The 17,809-nt window shown below is 41.7% G+C and overlaps 1 protein-coding gene across 1 annotated transcript; it reads left to right on the top strand.

Moving 5' to 3' along the window:
- The first annotated feature begins 2,130 nt into the window (after nucleotides 1–2,130).
- Nucleotides 2,131–7,346, top strand: and1 (actinodin1). The gene is made up of 6 exons (XM_041066303.1): nucleotides 2,131–2,203; nucleotides 4,958–5,103; nucleotides 5,249–5,662; nucleotides 5,937–6,188; nucleotides 6,327–6,539; nucleotides 6,735–7,346. The coding sequence occupies exons 1-6, from the start codon at nucleotides 2,131–2,133 to the stop codon at nucleotides 7,344–7,346; spliced, it is 1,710 nt and encodes a 569-aa protein (XP_040922237.1).
- Nucleotides 7,347–17,809: the final 10,463 nt, after the last annotated feature.

Here is a 17,809-nt window from a genome sequence, read left to right as displayed (position 1 = left end):
TTTCCCTGAGATGATGCAGGCCCACATAAACCAGCTGCATGTGTGGGTGTATAAGATAAAAGACCAAGAAAACAAAAGATGTTTGAAGTTTACAGTAATATATTTACACCACATGTGCATGTTAGAATTGTATATGTATTGCTGAATTTACCACAGAAATAGATGATATTAAAAACAGTTACAGCCCATGGCCAAAAGTATGGGGACACCCAGAAATTAGAGGAGAAACAGAAAACTTTTGATACAAGTTTCCAGGGGTTTTAACATTTCATTCATTTAGAACTAATGCACATAGGCCAAAACTACAATAAAATGTCCTAATAGTTCACAAACTACTTTCACTGTACATTAACAATGTCCAGCAGAGTTACATACAGTGGGGACATAAAGAGCTATAGTCTTTATGCTTAGATGAACACTGCCATAAGAGCCACAGTTCAGCAAGCATGCAAAAAATAGAGTACACATGTCCTCACTCTGAACGGCATTAAAATAATGTTTAAAACAAAACCTTACAAGACTACTGTATGTCATAACTGAATTTCAGGCATATCCAGTCAGATGTACTGATGTTGCATCATACATCACAGCTATATGAGTGTGCGTGTGTGTGTGTGGGTGTCTTTTTCAGAGACACACTAAAATCTATGCCAGTGTGCACACGTGTGACTTACAAGGCTGACAGGCCTGAACACAGTTAAAGTGAGGAGGAAACTGTAGATTATCAAATTCCTCATGTGTAGACCAGCTGTCCCAGTATGTGTGTGTGTGTGTGTTCAGGTTTAGACAGAAGCTGTGGTTTGGCCCTCACCAAGGTCTCTGAGAAGTGCTTATGTGGCACCTCAGCTCCCCTTCATTATTTCCTCATGTTTTCTTTCTTCTGTCCCTTTCTCTGTCTGTGCCTTTCTTGCTCCAGAGTCACTGCTGTATCGCCAAACCAGATGCAGAGTCTGATATCTAACCTTAAACGTCACTCAGAATTAGAACTGTGTCTGTTAAATTAAAAAACAAAAACAAACAAAAAACATCACTTTAGGCAACTTCTTTTATCCTATACCTCCACGTCTCCATCTCTTCTTTAAACCCTTCCACCCTCTCTCTTTCCCTGTCCTTAATTACAGTGCCTGCGATTGGTCCAAAATCTCAGAAAGTAGCAGCCAATCAGGCATCTTGTTGAGGTGGGCCTCAGGTGGTCCCTGTGTGTGTTTCTCTGTGCAAGTGTTAATGAATACTTGTTGCGTGTGTGTTTGTGTGTGTCAGAGATGACGGGCTTGGTTTAAAACCTTGCGGGATCCCTTTGTGAGGGCAGTCTGTCAGAGGGGCCGCAGGGACAGGGTGCACCAGGAATCTCTATAACACCCACCCACCTACACACATATACACACACACACAAACACACACACTTAGTGTTTGAGCCCAGGTGGACGTAGTTGTCTGGCCTGTTCGCGTCTTTGGAGTCCACATCTGGATCTGCAGACAGACACGCTGATAAGATAACTACAGGTAAGACACACACAAAAAAAGGAAAGAAATGTCTGTAATTCTGTGTTTACTTTGGTAGATTTAGGTACTTACCTTTGGATTCAAGTTCAGGATGAAGTCAAGTTTGGCTGCTGAACAACACCTGGTTACGTTTTATAATGACAAACCAGCCGTGTGGCAACATGTTTGTTTAAAACCTCCACATTTAGAGTTTACTCCCAAGCTGCAGGGGTCACTTCACCAGCTCTCAAGGTGAAAACTAGCACCAGTCTGAGGTCTCCGGTTGTGATTGGAGAGGAAATTTAAACTACAATTAATAAGAATTTGTAGGTTTGTCAGTACTACTGACCGCTCTTAATCAAATGTATTCTGAGAATATATGTTTCTAAGTTATATGGAGAAATTAGTGACTCAACTAGTGGACACAAATATGCTTTTACTACTGGAAGAAGGTGAAGGTTTTCATATATAGTAGAATTTGTAACTGTTTTGGTTTTTTTTTGTGTCAAAAAGATGATCCAGGAAAAAAAAAATAGGACTTTGTAGCTAAGATCTTTAGGCACAAAACTGACTGAGTGGGATGTTTTGGGAGTAAAGCTTCATTTTGTGCATTTGGTGTCGGCAGCAGAGGAGGTGGTGTGAGAAGTCATGGCTGGACGAAGGAGAAGCAGTTTCTCCGGCGTGTTCATCACCGCTGCGCTGGCTGTGATGCTGCTGCCTGGTGAGTACACAGTGGGGTCCAGGGATTGGTGGATCTGGAACCAGAGAATGGTTGAATCTTTTCTTCACATGACTGAAATGGTTCTTCAGTTATCAAAATTGCTGCAGATTAATTTTCTTTTTAACAACAAATAAATTAGTCAGTTCATTTGATTGTAAAGTAACAGGAAACTACAGCAGTGAAGTAAATGTAGCTGAGTAAAACATTTAATATTTTTCTGAACAGAGGTATGAAAGGGAAGCTCAAGTACAAGTGTCTCAAATCTGTAGTTATATACAGTACTTGAGAAAATAGCTTTGTTATGTTCTACCACTCATTATCATGACTGACAGTTTAACTAAACGGAAAAGCAAAAACTAAGTTGTGAACATTTCTCACTTCCATAATGAACATGAATAGAACTGAATAGCACCTCTTCAGCTTTTAATCATTATAATACCGAATGAATGCAGAATAAATCCTTACCTGAGGAATACACTGTACAACAGCCAAATATGACTCATTCAGGTCCTGATAATTACAGAGATACATTGATGAAAAATGTCAGCTATTACTTCTCAATGTTATCTCAGACACAGACACCATTTTTAATGGTTATAATTTAGAGCTTTTCAAGACAACATAGCTGCAATTTGGTGTCACTGAATAATGAGCTTATATAACTTTTTTGAATGAACTGTTTCGTTTCGCTGGACACACACACACAACACCATAAAACAGAGGGAAAAAAAGTGTGATAGTGAAATTATAAACACAAACATACAATAAATTCACACCATTAAAAACAACTGGTCCAGAATCACGATATTAATGATAATATTCATACCGGTGAAGAAATACAGTTGATTTTGTGAATATTTTTTTCACCAGTGGTGGAAAAAATGTTCAGATCTTATGTTTAAGTTGAGGTGCTGATTTCAGAAAGCAATTAGGCAGCAGAATCACCTCTGGATGAAATAGTTTGATCTGTAGCATAATACTTTGTGATCATATTTTCTATTGAAAATCTTGATCTTATAGTCTGTACAGTACGTATAGAATAGTCTGTATTTGCTCACTGGGTCTTTAAAGCTCCTTTATTAATACATTTTACTTGAGTTATAGCTCCACAATCTACATCTCAAGGTCTTGTTTGTTAAGGCTAATGGTCAGTTGCAGGGCTAAGGGTTTCTGCCCTTCACCAGTTCATGGACATGGACTCACTCATTGCTACAGAGTGGTTGTAACTTAACTGTGCTTCATATAAATCATAATCTGGCTCTCTAACATGGCCTGTGATGTCCATATATCATCTATATGGCAGGTCACTTCTCCACCACCTGTTTCCACTTTGCTCTTGACATGTTTGGTACATTTACAAAGGGGCAAGGCTCATCTTTCCTTTAAAAATGGTTTTTAAAATTGCACTGTCCGATGGTTAAAAGGGAAAAGGAGCAGTGGTAGGAGGAGTTTTTCTTTCATCGTTCCTGGTCCCGTAAAAAAATTAGTACCTGTCAGCATCACCTCCTCCTCTGCCCTCTTAAAGCTCTGCTGTTTCCAGATGTGCCAGCCACTTTTTTACAGGCTCGTAAAAAATAATACAGCGGATACACTGAGGCAGCGTCATTTAGCCCACCCTCCTCCTCCACCACATCTCTCCATCACCTGGGGTCACCTTCACTTCTCCTTCTGTCTTTAATTCTTTGCAGATTCATACCTTTGCTTGTTATCCTTCCTTCCACAGTGAACATAACATCCCTCTGACTATTCCATCAGAGATGATAAAAACTTTTTTTTTTTTTTTAATAAATTGGGAGATGTTTTTCCTCTTCTGAATTCTCCCCTCTGGATCTTTCTCTTTCCCGTTTTATTCTTCCTCCATCTCCTCCTCTTCCTCTCCTTCTGTAAGACATTAACACCTTTTCCCTGTGGAGATGAAAGAAACCTGGAGCAGAGCTGAATCCGCTGTTCCCTCAGCTGCATGGGGTCAAACAGCACACATAGGTACACATGTCTGTGCGGACGCAGACACACACAAAGCGCACACACAGCGCTTTGAAAACACAGCATGTGGTTTGATGTTACAGGCTCACCTATAAAATCTACAAAGAGCTGCAGTCGCCAGCACTTCAGGCAGAGCCAATTACCTCTGCCCTATTTAATGAATAATATCTGCCTGTAAGTGTTTGGGGTTTAATGTTGTATTATTACATATATATTCCAGACACATTTCAAAAGTCAGAATAGATGGAGTAAGCAATTTCCAGGACTTAATCTTGACTTCAGCAACTTCTTGATTTTACATCTGTTGTTGCTTTTCTCCGTTCATCTTTGCAGCATTTTTATCTGGTGGACCAATTGGGCAAAAGGCCAAAGGAGATGGTAAATATGTTTGTGTTTTTTTTAACTTTAGCATATTACACACTGGTGTTTGTTTGCAAAAAGTAGACACTGGCACTTTGCCATGGGTGAAAGACCATGAAAGATGTTTTAAAAATGAGTCCACTAAAGTACTTTTTGATTAAAGAGTAACACCCAAATTCATCACAGCATGTCACCTCTCTTCAGTGTAGCATCAACACTTAACCTTATGATTGATATCTAATATGGTAGGAAGGTTTATGATATCTAAACTCAAAACATATCAAGTTTGAGTCCTTGAATATCTTGCTATTAACTTTAAAAGTCACTGGAAAGTCCTTTCATTTAATGTACAAGTGAGCTTCGAAGCCCAGGGATCAAGAGTGCCTTCCTTTTTTCTTTTCCTGCCCTCAGAGGGAGAAAGTATCCAGGAAAGGGCGACTGCTGCCGCTTTACACAGGAGGCTCATCCGCAACCGCAGGAACATCAGCTGGTACAAGCAGCACTCTGACTTCTGGGGCTGGTACAAGTTCTTCACTGACAATGGAAACCAGGAGGCAGTGAGTAAACACAGCATCCTCATGATGGCAGAGACATTTAACTTTTTAGCCTATCTATCCCCCAAGAGTTATTGCTCACAATGTGTTCATACTCTCAGTATCCAAATCAACTCCCCAGTGAAGCCCTCCTCTGCTCCCTTCTCAGGTTCAGGAGATGGACCGCATCTACCTGGCCTACCTCCAGAACAAGAACCGCGCTGAGGGACGTCGCTCATACAAGGCCTACCTGCGCCACCTGGGGGAGATCTACAAGTCCTGCGCTGACTCTGATGACCCCAACTGTGTGGCCTCCTACACCAGCAGGCCCAAACCTAAACCCGAACCCCCCAAACCTGCACCAGTAAAAACCTGTGACCCCACCAAGGACCCTTACTGCCTGTATGCTGCTTTGGTCCAGGGCAAGAGCCCCTACCTGCCTCTGGTGATCCCAGCTGCCACCCCTGCCCCAGCACCAGTCAAAGCCCCAGCCCCTCTGTACGTCCGCTCTGCTGCCCCAGCAAAGGACCCACAGTCTGGATATTACTACTATGCTCCATCCGTAACACCTTTCCTTTCCAAGGTATCTTGTCAGGCAGTGTTGTTCATCTTGCATTACTCCACTTTACTGAATTGGTGGTGATCTGGTGTGTTAAATGGAATGTTTGAAAATTTTGGTGCCCTCTTGTGATAGTTCTAAAGAAGACGCAGCAGCAGCATCCCTCTTACAACAGATTCAGTCTGGGAATACTGAGAATGATTGGCTGAAAGCACCTCACTGCACAAATTTTCACCACGATTGTCTAACTTTTTCTACAAAAATCCAGAAACATATGATTCTATTTTTCATTCTTCAGGAGCAGAAGGCTGAACTGCTGCGTATCTGCTCTGCTGATGACGTGGAGTGTCTGCAGTACCACCTGAGAGCTGCCCATGGGCACACACCTGCCGCTGGGCCCCTGCCTTCCTACGCCCACCTTGGCTGTGATCCCAAGAAAGACCCCAACTGCAAACCCAAACTGGTGCAGAAAACCCCCTCTGGTCTCTACCTGCAGTACCCGAACTGTGATCCACTCAGGGATCCCTTCTGCGCCTATGCTGCCTCCCTTGTGGTACGCTTTTATTTACTAAGATGTTTTTTTTAATTCACAAATTTTCACCTCTGCTTTCAATTTTTTCTGTCTGGTGTTTTATTTACATCTATGCTGTGACTATCCTGATCTAAGTTGTTTTCTCTGTCCCACCAGGCACCCCGTGCCCCTAACCCCCCTGCCCCTGCTGGCCCTGGATCCTGCAACCCTCTTTTTGAAGATGGCTGCAACCCTCTTACCGCCACCAGATTTGCCACTCCCCCAGAGGCATACAAAAACGAGGAGACAGATGAGGCTGCTGCTATTCGTGCTGCCCCTCCTGCTGATGAGCAGAACAACGATCCCTATGCCATGTTCAGGGATGCTTATGCTCATGCTAACAGAGTCACTGATCCTTATGCTATGCTCCGCCAGCCTAGCGCTCCGGCTTCTCCTCCAGCTGGTGACCCATATGCCATTCTCCGTAGATACATGGCCCAAGCTCAAGTTAATGACCCATATGCTCCACGCATGGAGGCTGCTCCAGAGTCTAACCCCAACGATCCATTCTCTGCAATCCGTGAGGCAGCGGCTGCCATGCATCGCCGTGGTCCTCCCACCCTCCGGCAGCAGTACCCCTTTACCAACCCCACTTATGAGGAGCCTGCCCGGGAGGAGCGCCACCCTCTGGGCCCCCCAGGTAAAACAAAGGAGGGCTATGACTGCTTCATTGGCTATGACCGTGAATGTTTTCCCGTGAAGCCCAACGAGCCTCGCACTGGAGTTCATCGCCGCATCCCCTACCCTGCCGAGGCCTACGAGCCCCACCTGAATGCTGACGGCACACGAAACGGAGTCCTGGAGCCTCCCAACCCTCACTGTGACCCTGAGTATGACAGTGACTGTCGCCTGCGTCGTTACGAGCCTGAGCAGGCCCACGTGGAGGCCCAGCCTGAACATCATGCCGGGGAGGACCACAACGAGGGGGCAGCAGAGAGCGAGCAGCAGCCAGAGCAGCAGGAGCAGGAGCAGTACGAGTCAGAGCCCTACCAGAGTGGCCAGGAGGAGCCTCACATGTCCTACCAGCCACTCCTACAGGGAATGCCCAGCCTGCAGGACATACTGAGACGCTACGGAGACCAGTACCCTGAGCAGGATGATCACAGAGCTTATGCAGACGACTATCGCAATAAATAAACATGCAAACACACTCATGCATGTAGATGGACATGAATACACAGTCCTGTGCGTTCTTGTAGCTTAGCCCATGACTGCCTCATGCAGTGCACAGCCAGTCCAAACTGGACCAGATATGGGACATATGAGAGGTCTATGGACCCAGTGAGCGAGTACATGCACGTACATCCACACATAGCTTCCAGCCGAAGGATCACGCTCAGAAAGCTGAGGGTGATCCAGCCATGTTTTCATCTCTTTAGCTGCTTCAGATCTGTTGCTTTGGCCCTTCTGCTTTCCAACTTCCACCTTAAAGCTCCCCAACCCACTCGAATGTGTAATGACTTCTCAATGCTTTGCTTTTGTATCTATGCATCTCACAATTTTTTTAAATCTGTTTGTTGCTTTTTGTCAGTGATGGATTATGTAAAGTTTTTTCCATTTTGAATGTTCTAATAAAAAGCTCTAGAAAGCTGTTTTTTGGATTTTATTTACCGACTCTTGCCATTTAACTCACCTTGACCATAACTGCGACAAGAAACAACAGACTTACTACCATAGCAAAAACAAATCTCTGGTATTGCACTAAGACACTTGTGGCAGAAATGTCCTGACTTCTAATATGGGTCAAGGCCAAAAAATGCCAGATTCTTCAGCTGCCAACAGCAGATTTTCATCAGACCTCCTGGCTTGGTAAATGCCCATGTTTGTCCAAATTGCTCCAGTTTGTATTGCAAGGTTTCTATTATAAATTTGTCTCCAAGCCCAAGCTCAGATATATTTTCAATGAAGCTTGTATTTCTATATTTCTCGCTTGATAAAGCCTTTGGGTTAGCTTCAGGTATTCAAACAGAATGTTTTCTCTTATTGCCAAACAGTTCATATGAGTTAAACCTCCCCTCTGCATTCAGTCTTAAAGGTTTCCCATTGCGTTGACAGAAACAAGTAGATTCTTTTTGGCTTTTCAGCCAAACCCACTGATGGGCCCACGGCTTGTTTGTGGAAGGGGTTTCTCTGCCCCTCTGCTCTCATCTTACCCTCCTCTGACTTCATCTTTTGTCTCTGTGGTTCCCTCAGTCAGCTCCAAATACATGCAGCATGAGGAGGCTCAGAGAGAGCAGAGGCTCGACTTCATCGATCCAAGAGCTCTCAAACACATTAACAGCAGCTTTCAGGCATTCAGGAGTCCAGAGGGAAGCGCTTGTAGTACTTAGACTTTTAGAAAGAAGACTTCAGACTTTAGATACTTTTAAAAGAATTCACCACAGTTATCACTATGGCCCGTTGTAGCACAGATAGAACTGGGAAACAAAAAACATTGATGTCAAGAGATGTGGTGAAAGGGTGAGGATGTGGTTGGGGATTACCAAGGGTTAAATGCCCTTTTTGCTTTACTTGAATTGGGTAATTTAACTGTGGGCACATTTTGAGTGTAAGTAGAGGGCTCTACATGGCTCTTTATTAGGTTTAAAATGAGAAAAAGATTTTTTAAAATTATTATTAAAAGATATCTGCACTGGTAGATGTGCCAACAGCCTTTTAGATGTACAGTCAGCTGGTTTCAAATGCCCTGAGGCTCATTGTGTCATTATCTATTGGTGTAATGGTGAACAGTAAAAAGGAGAAAAGGATGTAAAAGGGCAGGAAAAAAGTAGCTGTAATTTCTGCTGAAATTAAGCTTCAAATTCACTCAGTTAAAAGAGAGTTCAGTGCTAATTTAATTTATATTCATGAAGGTTTGGTACTTTTCTAAAGGTTGCAGAGTTGGAGGTAGCACTTCATGGCAACTGGTAATACTACAGTATTTGTTAGAAATGCATTTATTAGAATCTCTCTGATCAACATTTACTTGAATTATACTGCAGTGTTAGGAGCAGGGAGCCGCTGCACACAGAAGGATTAACTTCCTGGGATGACTAATAGAAAGACCTGTACAGCTGACAGCTAAATCACTTGTGCTTACTGTGATCTCAGTTTTAATTTTAAAACAGCACCAGTGCCCTGAGTTTTGTCATGCACTGCATAATCCTGCACTGTCATGCAGGATCACAGAGCTCCCTTTTAATTAAAGTCCTTATTTACTGCAAATCCTGTTGAAAAGGTTTTTTTTTGTTTTTGTTATAAACCTATCACATTGAGTCTAGACTGAAAAAAAAAATATAAATAAACATGAAGACATGGAGGAAAGAGAATAATGAGCTGTTAGCAGGTACGTCTTCTATGCTATTATCCAAAAATACCAGCCCAACCTTTACGGTGGTTGAGAAATAGACATTCAAAAAAGTCAAATCTGACAGCAAATTACTTTTTAAACAACCAAAGATAAAAAAAAAAAAAAAAAAAAAAAAGTTTAAGAAAAGCCCGAAAGACTTGTTTCTTATGGGATGAGGACATACTGGTGCTTTAACAGCCAAAGAAAATGGGTAAAATGTAAAAAAAAAAAAAAAATAAAATAAAAAACCTCTATCTGGAGATCTTGCTGGAAGTCTCAGGAGACAGACTCATCTCCGAATGAGAAGTAAAATGTTCATAAAGTCTTGTTACACTAGATATATATATATACAACAGGAGGATCAGGTCTGGGTGCACAGAGTTGAAAGATTTACAGTCAATGACTTATTGATAGTTGTGGCTACAGGAAGCCCAGGAAGTGTGGAGTCATTGTTGATATCCTTGCCCCTGCCCCTCCCTCACTCTTGTCCTGTGCCTACAGGGTCAGAAACACACATTTGCAGTCTAAACCTGAACCCTGCAATTAAGTCTTGTGCTATTTTCATCTTCAGTCTGAGTGTTGTTTTGTTTGATTTTTTTTTTTTCTTGGTTACCTTCAGGAAAACCCCTCGGCACAGTCATGGTCTGACATAATTTCCGCTGCAAGTGGCCTCATGACTGCAGGTTATTGATTTGTCTCTTTCTGTTCACAGGGCTGGTTATTGTCTCTCCTCTTCCCTTTCTTTTATCTGATTTTTTTTCCTTTCAAAGGATATTGTGTGTCTATGAAATTAGCTTCCTGATAATATCTGAAAATGCACAAGTGCCTGCAGTTTATCTTGAAAATGTAAGAAAGTGACCACAGAGATAAACTGTTCAGGGAGTTTCATTACACCAGATTAAACTCAAACTGTCCTGGACGCTCTCTGTGGCGAGCACTGAATCATCCTACGATAAACCTCTACAAGAAAGAGAATAATGGTATTTCCTAAGAAGACCATGTATTCTTTTGAATTCATATCGAAATAAAGTCAATTCAAGCCAAAGAACAGCGCTAAGGTAACATCATAGCGTCTTTCTCGTAGATGGCAACCGAACCTAACTGTCTAATCCAAAAACAGGAAAGATAAGTGAGGAACATATTTTTTTTTTATGTGTGTGCGGTTTGGTTCATCTGACCTGATCTTGAGGCGATACTACATTTTTCATCAGTTGTCTCCGTGAGAAGAGATAAAATCATGGAGGGAAACTGATTAATGACTCTGCAAGTAGACCCGGCTGCTGTGACTACCACCTTGGGAAAAATTAAATGTAATATAAACATGAATTCTGTGACTGTAAATAGTAGCTACCACTGACAGTAAAGGACCCAGTGTGACAGAGGTCTGTGGAGGATGTGTTTCCTTTGGGAAAGAGAGAGTGAAGGGTCAACATCTTTACCACGGTGTTCAGGCTCCTGCAGGACAAAAGACAATAAAGAGAAAACACAGCATGAGACAAACTGCATCCGAGTGAACAAATAGAGTGAAGAAGTGAGTGACGGCATGAGTCTCATCTGCTTTTGTGTGTGACAGAAAGAGATCCTCACTCCTAATTATATCTGAGTCAGTCTGCCTCCAGCTGCTGACAAAGTCATGCCCCCTGCACTGACACACACACACACAAACTGGGACTCCCTCTTGTGGTCCCTGATGTGCACGGGAGGACGAGGTGGACATCCGTCACTGCTGATGCTGTCAGCAGGAGTCAAAGCTGATTATTTGTTGAAGACTAACAATAGATCTCACTGTCAAACTCATTACTGTGCATCCTTTACACCTCTGCCCTGTCATTAGCTGTAGAGAGACACTTTATTTACAACTAGACATTTAACTCTCTTAAAACAGTCACAGTACACTGACTGATTTTTTTTCCCCCAAGTATTCTCCAACTATTTTCTACACTGAAAAAATCAACTGATTATTATATCCTGCAATGGTTTTCTAAGACAGTTTACAGTCCTTAAAATTAGATTGTAACACTCTACAAGACCAGGACTTCAAGCTGGAGGATGGGGGAAAGTAGGAATCAGGAATAACATTCACAGCCCAACAGGCTCTGAATTTACTGCAACTCTGGTGCATGAATGAACAGAGTGAGCCCTGAAGCCTCCAGAAGCTCCCTTTGGCATTTTTCTAAGGTCTGCAGTTCTGCAAGTATGGGAAATGTCAAGGACACCGAGTGTGACAGCTGGTATCAGCAGCAGCTGATTCGAGTCGAGTCTTCAGGTTTGTGTGGGTTTGTGGTGCTTTCATTTAGTTAGTTTTGTAATATAAAAGCTGAATAGGCAGAAGACGGTGAAAGCTTTTGTCAGGGTTTGACTTAAAAGAACGAGGATGTGGCTATTTCCTGGAGGCTGTACGAGTGTAAATTCAATTTGTATCAAACTTTGTATCAAAATACCAGTAGAAGAGATTAGTTCTCTCCCACCACTAACTAGATCTCCACCTAAAATAAAAAGCTGTTGCTTCTGTCACCTTGTGCTCAGACTCAGGAAATGGTACCAGGTGGAATGAAGCCATGGGGGGGGGGGGGGGGGGGTCCACACCTGTGATGTTATTTCGCATTACTGACCCTGAAGAAGTGAAAGAGTCCAGAACAGAAAGAACAAGAGAAAGACACTGAGGAAGGGTAGAGGAAGCACTGATGGTAAAAAGTAAAAAGAAAAGAGAGAGAAAGTGGAAGGGAGAGAAGAAAAGAAAAGAGAGAGGATGATGAAAAGAGGGGCGAGAAAAAAATGGACACAGCAGGCGTCTTGCTAAAAGGCCAAGCACTGTCTCTGTGCAGAAATATACCAGCGCACGTCACTGACTATAAAGACGTCATGATGTGAAGGAGGAATGAATAGGTGTTGAATTATCGCTCACCTCCTTTTCCCTTCTCTCTCTCTCCATGTCAGAGAGTTTGTCCTACAGAAACATACTGTACTATATCATGTCTGTGAAGATTCTCAGTCATCCAGGTCATGGTTATCAAAGAGGAGCTGAATCGAGGGCGACCAGACTTTCAGACGTTTCACCGCTCATCCAAGAGGCTTGTTCAGGGAACTGAAGAAGTTGCCCTCCATTCAACACTTCTTGAATGTACTGTATCATCTGTGTTTGTTAGCTTGGTCAAGAAGAGAAAGAGTGTTGTGACGGTCTGTTGAGCAGTGGAGGTCCTTAAAGGTAACACAAGACCTAAAGAAATCTTACAGCTGAAATCCTGATTAAACGAAAAAACTTCCTCATTAATCGTGTCATGAAGACTATTGTCAGTTCAACATTGCTCTGTGCTTAAGTTTTCAGGTGTAAATCATTTTTACTTTCATTGAAAGAACTGTTTTTCATTGCAAACCAAACCAAATTCGCTTGTTTGGACAAAAAGTAATTACCTCAGGTTGAGCTTTGCTGCAATCTGAGACAAAAAAAAAAAAAAAAAAAAACACAACTTAGTTGGTGCTTCACTGTAACACTCACTGATATGTGTGAGAGCCTCATTCTTGTATCATCTCTATAGGTAGATTCATCTGCACTCACAGAGCAGGAGGTCAGAGGAACACAGAGTCAGCGATTTTCTGAGGCAGATTTACACAGACCCTATATCTGCAGGATTAGACTGAAGAAGAGCCCACAACTATTAACATGAGGGGATTTGAGCTAAACTTACCATCTATAGAATATAGAGTCTTTTTTATTCGTTTCTGGTCCTCGCCCATACTAACTTTCTAGCAGCTTGACTTTGCTTCTGCTCTTGGTCCAGGTCATCTGAGACCCAAAGAATCAGTGAAGACACTGAGCAAGTGAGATTTTTTTGTTTTTCCAGGTGAAAGGGAGCTGCACTGATTTTTGTCTGAGGGCAGTGAGTGTCAGACTTTGAAAACCCCTGCCATGGAGGTTGAATGCACTCATTGTAAGTCATTTGGAAAAATAGTCTTTCCAAACAAAATGTAATGCTTTAATAGTAGCAATTTTTACTGTACTTTGTGTAGAAGAGGATTTTTTTTTTTTTTGCAGGGTGGGCTTTTCCACTGAAGACATTGGATCTTTTCTCTTTCTAGTTCGGTCGTTAAGGTTCTTCTTGTTCCCTGAGGAAACAGAAACTGTTCTAACAAGGACGAGGAAGAGAAAACTGGGAGAAAAGGAGAGAGACATAGGGTAGGATGGATTGTCTTATCATTGTGAAGCAGGGTCGCTCAGAGACAAAAAAAACCATGAACTAATTTCATACCAAATTTACATGAAAATTACTATTAATTACTTAGAGATATTAGCTATGTTGGAAACAATTTTACAGTCCACATGCAGACATTATTATGTAAATGTAATTTTGTTTCTGTTCCTCATGTGAGGCGTACACGCATGGTTCATCTGCTTGTTGGGGCTTGAAAAACAAACCAAGAAAAAAAAAAAAGTTGGAGAGTTTTTCAGGGCCAGATGTCACACACACTTTGCTCTGTGTGTGTTTCTGTTTTGTCCCCATTTAAAAGTTTGCCTCCTTTTGTTTCCTCCTCTTGTCATTGTATAACTTGGTGATTAGTTGGATCCTGCGCTGTGTGTCGCTTGAGGGCCACGGCTCTCAGAGGCGAGCGGCGCGGAGCGGTCGCCTGGCGACAACTGGCGATAGGTTGTCGTAGCAACCTTGGTGTGATAGATGTCCCCACCTCCCGCTGTCGTCTTGGCGATGCTCTGGTGTTTATCTTGCTATCCTTCTCTGTGAGCACTCATTCATCATCCTGCCGCTCAAAAGGGGCACATCCCTCCCCAACAGAGCATCTGATTAGATATTAATCACTTTTTAAAACACTGCCAGGCGTGTGTTTATGTGTATTTGGGTTTTTTCACCCTCCAAGTGCAGTTTGATAATGACTCCATCCAAACTTACTTCCATCTACCAGAATGGGGAACAGTGGTAACATTTTCTTTTCTTCCCTCTCTGTGTCTCCTTTTCCATATTTAGTTACAGCAAAGTAATGGAAGGCTCTGAAAATGAAATCTGAAGGGCCATGAAAGTGGAGCAGCCATTTGCTCACTGTGACAAAGTCCATTCTAATAAAATTTGTCTGAATATGTAAGCTGTGTGTGCCTCTGAAATATGTTGGTGTGTCTCGTCTCTGTGTACGCTGGCCAGACTTTCCATGTTTGGCCATGAAGCTGTGCCATCTGGAGCCACAGTGCCTCAGGTTTGTGTGTGTGTGTGTACATGTGTGTGCACGCATGTGTTCGTGTGTGTGTGTGTGTGTGTGCATATGAAGTGCAGAAGTGGAGAGCAGCTGTTTAAAACAGCAACAGATGGTTCCTCCTCTCTCCTGAGGCTCTTCACATTTAACCCTTGGTGGCGAGAGAGAAAGTGAAGGAGAGAGAAGCAAAATAGATTTTTATTTAAACATTTACATGAGAGGAGACAGGAAGAGGATCATGCTCTTCTTGTCTCCTCTCGTGTTCATTTGTGCAGAGTTTTCAAACTGATTGTAGCCTTTAAATGAAGCCTTCAGCACACCAGTAAAATGAAAATAAAATTACATTATAATTTAAAAAAAAAAACAAAACAAAAAACTTCTGATTTACATGAGCACAACAGTATCAACTTTTTCCAAAAAGGAAAAGGCAAACGTATGTGCTGATGTATCTGAAACACTTCCTGAGGAAGATTTCCACATTTGATGTGTTTAAAAGTACTTTAAAACCTGTTTCATTGAAACAGGCCTTAAAGCTGATGAGTATTGAATGGAGACTCGAGTGCATGACAAATTGTGCTCATATATTCAAGCTGATGTCTGCCTTATTCTGCCCTTGTGCTTCAGGTTGTTGTCATGTTGAAATGTAAATCTTAACACCCTTCTTAAGTTCTGGAGAGACACTTCTCTTCCCAGTCCCTGATGCAGAGAAGCATCCCAACAACATGACACTCCCAGCTGCAGGCATCACTGTAGAGATTATCCAGGACATGAGTGTGCCCTGGTTTTTGTCAGATGTCCTATGCATGGTACTTGGCATTCAGGACAAAAAGTTCAAATTTTTTTTTTTCCTATTTAATGACAATCTTTTGGATCGTTGTCATTTATGTGCTTTATGGAAAGTCTCAGAAGAGCTGTCAATGCCATTTACTCAGAAGTGCCACAGACGGTTCTAATGTTTCAGGTCCAATAACTGCAGAGGAAATCTTCAAGTTCAGTTAAGCGTTTTGCAGACATGCTCCTTATTTAATTCACATTATGACAATCCAACATGTTATCTTCATGTCTGAAAACATCACATTTACATAAAGGTTACAATGGTAAACCTCACTGGGGAGGACCTAATAAATGTTAGGAAACAGGCTGAGATATCACTTTCTTTCTGCATTTTGTAAACATAAATGTTTATGGGTTCACATTTTTTTGGCAGAGGGTGTGCTGAAAGTCCTTCCGGGTATAAAAAAATAAAATAAAATAAAATAAAATAAAATAAAATAAAATAAAATAAAATAAAATAAAATAAAATAAAAGGGTTTTTAATGTGGATATGGTTGAAGAAAGATAATGAAAGCACTCCCATCAAACACCAGCTATTTTAGGGCAAAGGACATTGCTCAACACCCTGAGAATCACATCCCACTTTGAGAAGTGAGAAAGAATCTTCTACAATCTACTTGAGAAGAGTCACAATTAGTCTCTGACAATTTTCCCCACAGGATCCATCACAGTCCAGCTGAGCCCGGCTTGCCTTATCTTGTTCATTGTTTTTGTTTGCCAAGATGTTCACAGCTGGTAAGCATCTAACCGGTGGTAAAATCATTCCATATGAGATTTATGCAGTGGCACCGTCAGTGGCTCTAAATAAATATAATAAATATGCAAAAAAAAAAAAAAAAAAAAAAAGTAAACATTACCTGAAGAGCAAAAAACAAGTGAAGCACAAATTTCCAAAACTCAAGACACTGAAGCTCAGCTGTGAGAGGCCACAAGGGTTTGCACGTAACCAATAAATATTTATGTTTTTTTCATTCCTGGAAGCTTCCCTGCTTATTTTTTTGTTATAATTTGCCTCTTCTGCAGCATTGTACCATTTGTCTTTCAGTTCCTTCACATATATTTGCATTCCTGTGATCCTTGCCCATTTCTCATTATGTTCTGCCTCTTGAGCAGCAGCGTATCTTTTGTTACCGCATTACTTCTGTGAATCCAGGCCTTGTGTGAGAGTTGATGTTTCGACTCCTACACATGGTTAACAAATGAAAAAGAAGAAAAAGAGAGAGTAGGAACAAAAAGACAGAGCGGGAACGACTGCATTCAGACAGGACCCCTGAGAGGTCAAAGTTATTGGTGAGCATGTTTTTATAAGGTGAGGATGAGCAGCAGCATCTGTCTTGATTGTTGTGATCAGTCGCAGGATGGAGAGATGGACAAAAGGTGAATGGATGATGGATGGAAGTGAATTACAGGACAATAAACAAGTGTCACGTGGCTCTGTGCACATGTTGCATGTGCGCGTAGTAAGTGTAGATCAGAGTGCATGTTTGTGTTGTGCAACTGTTTGAGAGTAATTTGCTGTGATGAATATTCTCATTACTCAACATGCCCTTTCACATCTCCTGTGGGAGCTCATTCAGAGCTTCTAAGAAGAAAAGACAAACAAAAAGAGAATCAACGTGCATGAATATATATGTACATGTGCGTTTAAAATGTTGTTTACAGCAAAACTATTAGCTCACAGCTGTGACTACAGACCGGCAGCACATGGCCACTACAACAAAAAGATCAGATCACAGTAAGGAAAAAAAAATGCAGTGAAATACATGAAAGCAAATGTGTCATCCTCACTAAAGGGCCCTTTTTCTGTCTGAGAGAGAATCTCTTTGGCCCTCAATCAAAAATCAACCGACAGACGATTCAGAGCTTTAGCGACCGAAGGCGGCCAGTGTCAGAAACTTGGTACCAAACTCTCACAGTGTGACTGCTGCTGTGACTAATATCTGTATAATCAACTAATCAGAATATGATGTGGAATGATGCTTGACATTGCAAAAGAGCCATATCTGAATACAAGTCACCACTAGTTCATCGCACAGTACGCCATGCCTCAAACTGATATCACACAGCATGGCACCGTATGGGACAAAAGCTTTAGACCCATCTTGTCAAAACACCCAATTTGATATTCTGGTGGTTATTTATCAAAATAAAACACAAAACAGTTCCCTTATTGTTTCCAAATGTTCTGAGGTCTTTATGAAAATGATCCGAAAATGCAGGTTTTTAGATATAAATATCATTA

Source organism: Toxotes jaculatrix, chromosome 20 (assembly GCF_017976425.1).
Source record: "Toxotes jaculatrix isolate fToxJac2 chromosome 20, fToxJac2.pri, whole genome shotgun sequence".
Taxonomy (NCBI): domain Eukaryota; kingdom Metazoa; phylum Chordata; class Actinopteri; family Toxotidae; genus Toxotes; species Toxotes jaculatrix.
Note: the sequence above shows the minus strand (reverse complement) of the source record. Positions and strands in the feature narration are given on the sequence as shown.